This window comes from Leptonotus elevatus, chromosome 1 (genome assembly GCF_054856555.1).
Source record: "Leptonotus elevatus isolate MCC_2025b chromosome 1, RoL_Lele_1.0, whole genome shotgun sequence".
Taxonomy (NCBI): Eukaryota; Metazoa; Chordata; class Actinopteri; order Syngnathiformes; family Syngnathidae; genus Leptonotus; species Leptonotus elevatus.
The window spans coordinates 56,091,682-56,100,576 of NC_141239.1; the positions used below are offsets into that span (position 1 = coordinate 56,091,682).

Sequence of the window (8,895 nt, forward strand, 5' to 3'; positions counted from 1 at the left end):
AGTGGCATGTCTGCTGGATGATGCACACCTCAATTTTTATTTTTTTTTTAGGTCTTCACTTATTTTTTATGATTTTTTTCAGCAAATATTAGCATTTTTGCTCAATATCTTTCAGGTCATGTGACCTATTGACCCCAAATTAGTACTGGTTCATAGTGGCATGTCTGCTAGATGATGCACACCTCTTTCTTCTCCATTTCAACCTTACCTTCGTTTTAAATTAACTTAATATTCTACATAGCAACGTTATTGCTCAATACCAGATCATGGAACCTATTAACCCCACAAAAGTGCATACACACTGTGTTATAGTGAAACTGTTAATAGTAAAAACATCTTTTAAACTGCTTTTCCATTCCATTTTTTGGGGGAAAATTATTATTTTATTTTGAAAACCAGATGTCGTTCTCTGCGGCATCATCCCTTCACACACACTACCATAAATCCTAAAATAAATAAATAAATAAATCGAACTTGAAATGAAGAGCGGCTGGCTTGACTCCGTAGAAGAAGAGGCGGCGAGCTTCACCGCAGTCCTTCCTCTATGGTGAGCCGCTGCAGTGTTGCACTTTTTTTCTTAAGACATGTTCAAATTCGCCATATGATCGCATTAAGATTTTCAGTTGAGAGGGTTAAAAACAAAACAAAACGCGGAAGCAGAGGGCGGCGCCGCATACTGCGCTTCCCCGTTGCCATGGTGACTCGACGAATCGGGGCTCCATTGATGTGGACTTTTTAGTGTAGTGGCAACGCTCGGTGAAAGAAACAACTCTGCATTGATATAACTATACCTCAAATCAGCTGTCCTGGAACCGAAAGTGCAGAGTTTCCTATCTCAGGGCATGTATGTATATATATATATATGATTGTATGTATACGACAACATTTTGGAAAGACTTTCAATAATGGATATCAACAAAGATTGTTCTTTCTGTTCCTCTTACTAAGGACGATATAGTGTTTGGGCTTATTCTGGAAGATAATGATGTATGTGGAATGATGCTGAACAACTTACTCTTATTGGCTAAATATTTCATTCTTGGTTACAAATAGAGAAAGACTAAGCCCCTTTTTTCTGTCCTTTTGAGAGAAAAAAACACAGATAATCACGTCAAATCTGTTAAACTGATTAAAATGAAAAGTGCAAAAGCTTTGCTCAGTGCATATACTGAGTTTTGTGTCTTTGATGACCTCTAATCTTGTAGAAATAGGGATGGAAGTTTTTTTTCCTTTTTTTCTTTTCTTTATGTGCTTAGTGTGCCTTTTATCTTTACTAAAGTATGTTGTGTATTTCAAGCTGCCTATTTGCTGTATAATTAATTTTGTTAGTTTGAACTTGCACTACTTTAATATGACTTTTGTGATGTTTGTTGTTGATGATGCACGTTGTCCAATAAAGCATTAAAAAACATTCTTCCAGTTTTTTTTTTTATAACCCACAGCGAAAACAATAACGTTTGATTCCTCTGAGGCATGTAATGAAAAAATCATAAGAACTCGGTCGCTGTCCAGATACTTCTGGACTACATTGTATGTGAATCACAACTATCAATGATCTTGGTAAATAGATTGGAAAAAAACACTTAATGAATTATTTATATTTGTATTCGTTTTAAATAGGGTATCAGGTAGTAGGTAGTACGCTACAGTAGCCCTATTTGTTCTTATCCGGTTGACTCACGTCATTGTGATTCACACTCCGAAACGAAAGGCGGCGGCATTGCGCATAAATGTTTGCTAACCGCTAAAATATTAAAATAGAAGTGCGTGAACCGGCAATGACGACACAACCACAGGAAGAAATGAGGCCGGTAAATGAAGAAAAAAACAAAACAATCAAAAGTTGTAAAGTATACTGGAGACTGTTTTCCCATCTTCCATCCATTCTAATGTAAGTCGTTACGTTGTAATTAACAGGACATTCTTAATGTTTGTCAAGCGGTGAGGCTTTAGAGATGTAGGCACAGTTGCTGTGACGCCAATGGCATGGCAAATCGCGTTGAGTAGATGGCTTTCATAATGTGGTGCTTTATTCCCCAATGCGTTGTCGTCCAATGTTATATAGATGATCAAAAGCTCACAAAGTGCATTAAGGCTACAAAAGAATCTGATGATTGACGTCGTATGGTGACTCCGCTACTAATGGTCATTATTTAACGTAGGCCTCACGCGCTAGGCCCATCAAGTACTGCGCTACTATGTGTGTAAAATTTCGAAGATCCATTCATTTACATGAGACCAACATTATTAGACATATCTTAAAAGACTAGTCCAGTGATACAATTATCGTTTTCCTGTGACAATTTTTAAGAACTTTATGACTAATATACGTTCAACGTCTTAATGCAAATCAATATGGGTTGAAATTTATGATGTAATTTAATTATTTTTTTTTTTTTGCTGAATTAGAAATTCTAACTTTCGTAACCATTTTAATCTTATACCATATTCAAAAGGTTGTTGTCATTGGAAGGCTTGTAAACACAGATCCAGGCAAACGGAGCAACAAATTAAGAGTAGAAAATTAACACACAAAATTGCAGCATACGTAGTAAGGAATACATTCAGCACAGTTAAGAGGCATATGTAGTTGATAAAATTCATGAAATGAGTGTTTGACACAAAAATACAAGCCATTATTGCAGGTCATTCATTCAGAGTAACATTAAGGAATCTGCCCATCACGTGAAAAAAAAAAAAGTAAAAATATATAATGAAGATGAAGCTGATAAGGTTTGTCATAAATTCGGGAAATATCTGAGTCTTGCGCCAGGTCTCTACACTAACTTTAGCTCTGGTAGCACTGGTGCACCTTTTGGGGGGGATGTACAGCATGACCATATTTGCTGATTTATAGTCATCTCAATTTGCATAGCATTGTTTCAGATGACATAAAGATTGACAGTGACTCAATTATCTGCAAAATATTTTGCTGTTAGGATAGGAACTGTCTGCCATAAAACTGGTCCATTATTGTATATTACTTTAATTTAGAATACATTGGGGAAAAAAGGCTTTGCTTTTATATCAACATTCTCAACTCAAAAGGGCCAACACTTACAGTGAGGCCTCCAAAGCCTCTGTCCCTAGTTGCAAGGCTTTTTATTTTGAAGTTGGCCTCCGCAGTACGTTCCGCAGACTATGTACGACCCAAACCGTGGCGCTTGATCCATACGAAATTACAGATCACTGCTCAAAGATGAGTCGTTGCACCACTCATTAAAACATTTACTCGTGCCGTGCGACCAGATGACATTTTTGCCAGCACACGCCATAAAGTTGCCCGCATTTGCAGGTAAATTGGTTGCAGTGTTGAGCCCTGCCATTGCGGTGCATGAGATTTTATTTGCCGCCTACCCTTAATTAGTTTTTTCAATACGCTTACAAAATAAATCAAATTGCATTGCTTTTGTTAATGTATTAAATATCACCCAATTAAATTAAAAATCATTGTTAGAATTTAGAATATACAAATGAAAAAGCTAATAGATGTTGTCTACTATCCGTCTATAATATACAATGTGTTTTTGTGATAATTTTTTAATGATTTGGCCAGTGTAGACAGCGATTGAGTAGGTATAATCTTCAAAAATGACCTATAGTAAATGCACTTAAATATCACAAACATACAGAAATATGAATCTGGTTATTTGTATTTATTGATTAGCATACCATGTTGAGGCTAATATTGCTCAGAAGCAAGTTATTAATTCAACAGTACACTGTGCTAAATAACTGGTGGTGAGGAGGCAATTTGCATAGGTTTGTGGGGTGTAAGTCACAAATGTGCGAGTTGCATGTAAGTCAAACAAGTTGGAAACAAGTCTGAAGTTACAAATATCCAAAAGGCAAATATCCATGTCAAGTGAGGCCCAAAACAAAATCACAATATATTGCTGTGATAAATTTTTTATTTTGTTGATCATGTCACAAAAAGGGCATGACAGTTATAAAAAGTTAAATGAACAATAATTTAGTGTATAAACAATTATTATATTAATTAATAATTGTTTTTAATTAATTAAATAATAAACTAATATTAATTATTACATTTGTTTATTTATCTATTTAGAAAATACATTACGTTAAATATCCCCCCCAACATTAGCCCAAGTTACCAATGTAGTAACAGAGTTACTGTGATGAAAAATAGGGAAATTTACTTTTTATAGGAGTATTTATATATAGCAACCAATGATGCAGAGATATACATGCAGCATGAAATTGTTCACTGATGACTGCCAGAAGGTACATAATTAACCTGAGTATCTACTTTTTGTGAATCGTTTTGCAAAGTTGTCTGCTGTAGCTTGGCTCAATAAAGGATGGGAAACACTACTTCCAGTTTTTCCTGTGTCTCTTTGCACAATTAATTACCCACCCCAGGTGTGCAGTAATACATGTGAATGACATGGATTGTATGTCTTTTAACATCTGTATCTTTGATTCTTCTCATCTCACCAATCCAGAGTGTCTTCTTGTGACTACCTGACTTAAAACAGTTGAATATTGACTGCTGCGAAGAAAGGAAGTGCCCCCTCGACGACCAGCAGATCAAAGAGCGTGGTGACAGTAAACCTGAGAGTGCGAAGATCAATCTGTGGCCATAGTGAGTGAGCAGCTTTCCCTATGTGTGTGACAATGGGAGACATCAGCGACTTGGACCGACAGATTGAACAGCTCAGACGCTGTGAACTTATTAAGGAAAACGAAGTGAAAGCACTTTGTGCCAAAGCCAGGTAACATTTGTATATACACTCATCCACAACACATTAGGAAGAATGTTTAAACATTTAAAAAGCATTAAGGCATTTAATGCAACGCACTATACATTTTTGCTATCAGGAGCAACAGCTGCTTTAAAAATGTCAGTTTTCACTTAAAACATTTTTATTTTACATTTCATAGCACAAGTCTTTGCATTTTAGTTGAAGTTTAGTAGTTACTGTTGATTGAATAACAGAAAAAATGTAATGGGGTACCGCATGATATGCGTCACCACACTTAATATTCATGCGAGCAGCCCAAAAGAGCCCTCGCATCCCTGGCCATGTTGGGGTACTGGCACGTTGGGGTACATAAGTAAATAGATCAACAACCATCTAAAATATATTTTTGCCAAGTTTCATGAGTATTCATTATTAAAAGGTAAAAAATGGTGTGCAATTCCCAAAATAAAATCAAAATGCCGGACTTCCTGTTAGGTTTAGCATATGGCTAGAAAATACTTTTTGAAGTCTTAGGCTGATAGTTAAGCCTTCTAATTTTCACACATGTAGGTGAAACGTACAACCGGGGATGCTTCATTAAAGGGGAAGTCAACCATAAACATTTCTTGACAATATGTTATATGTGACGTCACTAGTCTAAACATGACATTCTGATTAAAGGGACACTAGAATGAGCTGAACATGGGCACTTATATGAAAGATCTCTATGTAAAAATGTCATCACTAAAATTCACCTAAAAAACTCTGTAGTGATTTAACACGTTTTTACATGACCGAGGAATGATCAAAGAAAAGAAAGGAAAGTGATATCCCGCACCGACCAGACATCACCTACTACCCACCGGGTTACCAACCAGAGTCTTTCACCAACCCCAGATTAAGTCCAACAAATTAGGGAGACCTCAAGAGACCAAAGGAGAGACTGAGGAAAGGAAGAAAGGAAGGAAGGCTAGATGAAGCAGAGTGAGATCTACAGACATCCGCCTCCACCGATTCAACGACCAGAGGAAGAAGCAGATTGTGTTTGAATTTTAGGAATTTTGAACGCAGGAAAAACCCTGAATTAAAATTCTGGCGGGACTTAAAGGTGCATTGTGGAATTGGTCACTTTTGTACTCGCGACTGCTACCACTGGCCTAAAGTGTAACTGCAGCCTGTGTCAAGATCATGCAGGTGCGCGTGCGAGTACGTGCACTCGAATAAACTGTTCGTTTTTTTCTCTTTTCAGTTTTCTTTAAGTCTGAGCTAGGCTATGCTCGAAGCTGGTCTCTTCTTGTTTTTGTTTTTTCAGTATCCATCCCAATTGTGCCCTACGTTTGACAACACTGGCGCGAGGATGAGCATGAAACCCCCCCCGCCCCCTTACCCCCAAGAAACTAAAGGGACGATACAAGCTGATAGGTGCAGTCACAGTTAAAAAGTCAGGGCTTTTTGTACTCATCTGGGAATTGGTGGAGCATGCATGATGTAGAAATGTCTTTAACGTTAACATTTTAAACTCCACAATGCATCTTTAACTGGGGCTAGACAGATTTCTGACAGGGCGACAGCCCCCATGGTGTAGCGCTATTCCTGAATCTCAAAAGCTCTGATTTTAGTATCAGTAACTATTAATGAGGTTGACGGGACTTTTAAGAGGTTTACGCAGTCTTATTTACCTTAAAGTACACGTAGGACCCAGCCAAACCCACTGTATTTTCATTTAACTCTTGTGAGAGGTTTCCCCATCTTATAACTGAGCACATTCGTCAGGAATCAAATGATCAACTGCAGTTAAAGGTCTAATATTGTGGTAATTTTTATTTTCTTCAATAATCTGTATGATAAAATGTCCTTCTTATTTGAAATAATTTGATTATGAATTGAGTAAACATGGCCATTTTCATCTCGAGTACTGTATTTTTTTTTTTAATGCACAGCCAATCAGTCACCAAGTAGCCATATGGGTTTAAAAAGTTTGCTGTATTAGTAAAGGCTTATATTAGACATAAAGGTTGCAAAGAAAACAGGAAGTAGAAAAGTTAACGTAATAGAACAGAACAGAAACATTTGGTCTCAAATTTAGTGAGGTACGCATTGCATTGACAGCATCCACTGGCTTTTATGGTTTTGATACATTGCAGAATGAGACCCAGATAACTTATTTCACGTGGGAATTTTTTTTAAATTTACATACAGTATATTAAAGTGGAAACAGTTTGTTAAAATTGTTAACTGGAATGATTTGTTGATTTTTTTTCCCTCTTAACACAAAGCAAAAAATGTCTTATTGCGTCAGTGTGGACGTTGGTATTTATTTTGTGAAACTGCTTACCCATCACCTACATTCAACTGTTCGTTAAACCCATGTTAATGCTTTGATTTGTATTGGCAGAGAGATTCTGGTTGAAGAAAGCAATGTCCAGAGAGTTGACTCTCCTGTAACAGTAAGTGTCATTTTTGTATATATCTTGTTGGCCATAAGTTATAACATACATTTAATTTCTGACAATGGTTATCCATTTTACAGGTCTGTGGTGATATACATGGTCAGTTCTATGACTTGAAGGAGCTTTTTAGAGTAAGTTTTTTTTTCTAGATATTTTTCATTCTAGATCATTTTAAATCTAAATAATCGGATGTGTTGCAGCACTTGTGGCAAAGCAATTCTTCTGTCTAGGACTGAATGGTTTATATATATATATATATATATATATATATATATAAAACAAAAACGAAATATTTTTTATCTTTTAAAAACGCCTGTACTACTGCAATCCACTTTACACAGGAATTAGCCACAAAGCACTCTATCGCTAGTTCAGAACTCTGCAGCACAACTTAAAGGATCTTTGTGGGCTCATGGTGCGCGTGCGACTACGTGCACGATCTTAAGTGCCACTACCCGAACAGAAACATGGGAGCGACCTGGATAAAAGGCGAGTCAAGGATCAACACTGGCTCGTCTTTCACTCGCTGGCGTGAGCTAAAAAACGATGCAATGCGCTTTTTCTCGTGGGAAAAGTGGTCTTCCTTCAGAGATAACAATACCGCTTTTGTCCATATTGTTCCGCCATAATTAACATAAACTGGAAGTCCCTTTGTGTTGCTTTAATGTCACTTCAACATAAAATGAGAAAACGTAAACAGTCATAGTGTGTTGTATAATTTTTTTAAAGAATAACTGAAAATACATTGTGGTATATTATCGTGATATAATATAGCCTATATCGTAATAGAAGAATTTTGTAACAATAGTCTAACTATTGGATCGACTGTCGGAGTGGGATGAGAGGTCTAGTCTCTGATGATTATCTTAATTTTATTGAAGTTATAAACGTAAATATAGAGGTAAAAGGTGCAAAATAACATTCAGGGCCACTTTAATACCAGGGTGCGCTACTCATCCCTAGCCCAGGAGTATTACATTGCGATGTCTGCTATCCAATGGTGAACAGTATCTTTACAACTTACAACTCAGAACTAATGTGAAGAGAGAGCAAGTCATATTACAGTAGTAATGATCAAACCCAATTGAGGAGCCACTCGGAGTGTGGGTGCGGGCCACTTGCCCATCCCTGGATAGGAGGTTATGAGCGGAATATGACAAAGGAAGCCTTTGCCCACATTGTAAAATCCTACTTAGTGCTGGTGATATGAACCAAACTCTGACACCAGTTGTATAATTGTAAAAAATTCTAGTGGATACTCAATTATTTTACGTCCCAAATGTCATTGTATTCTTTTCACAACAGGTTGGTGGGGATGTCCCAGAGACAAATTACCTCTTCATGGGAGACTTTGTCGACAGGGGCTTCTACAGTGTGGAAACATTCCTTCTTCTGCTAGCTCTTAAGGTACAAATGCCTGTTTTAATATATCAGGGTTCATATAGACATGAAAACCAGAGAAAAGTCATGGGAATATTGTATGGATAATATTTGGGATGCCATCCATCCATCAATTTTCTGCCTCTTATCCGTGGTTGCGGCATGGAGGCAGCAACTTTAGCAAGAAAAACGACACTGCTCCTCTTGAATCTGAGAAACGACTTCCCGATGGTCCCTCCTTTCCAGCACCCCTGGTTAGACCTGACCAGGGAGGCTGGCGAGTAGGGATGGGAATTGAAAACTGGTGCGGATAATACCAGTATCTGCTGCCCTCCTGCGGCTGCTTTATGATCAGG

General features: G+C 37.3%; 1 protein-coding gene across 1 annotated transcript; it reads left to right on the forward strand.

The window, feature by feature from the left end:
* Positions 1 to 1,771: 1,771 nt before the first annotated feature.
* LOC147184724 (serine/threonine-protein phosphatase 4 catalytic subunit A-like) lies at positions 1,772 to 8,662 on the forward strand. Its single transcript, XM_086087126.1, has 5 exons — positions 1,772 to 1,891; positions 4,470 to 4,739; positions 7,105 to 7,156; positions 7,240 to 7,290; positions 8,465 to 8,662. Exons 2-5 carry the CDS (start codon positions 4,630 to 4,632, stop codon positions 8,645 to 8,647), a joined length of 396 nt encoding a protein of 131 aa, XP_085943252.1. The 5' UTR covers positions 1,772 to 1,891; positions 4,470 to 4,629; the 3' UTR covers positions 8,648 to 8,662.
* The last annotated feature ends 233 nt before the right edge of the window (positions 8,663 to 8,895 follow it).

Excerpts from the sequence above, each read along its gene's own strand:
- LOC147184724 (XM_086087126.1), top strand. The coding sequence starts at position 4,630 with ATGTGTGTGACAATGGGAGACATCAGCGACTTGGACCGACAGATTGAA. Across the intron at positions 4,740-7,104 it reads GCACTTTGTGCCAAAGCCAG|AGAGATTCTGGTTGAAGAAA; the intron begins GTAACATTTGTA and ends TTGTATTGGCAG. Across the intron at positions 7,291-8,464 it reads ACTTGAAGGAGCTTTTTAGA|GTTGGTGGGGATGTCCCAGA; the intron begins GTAAGTTTTTTT and ends TTTTCACAACAG.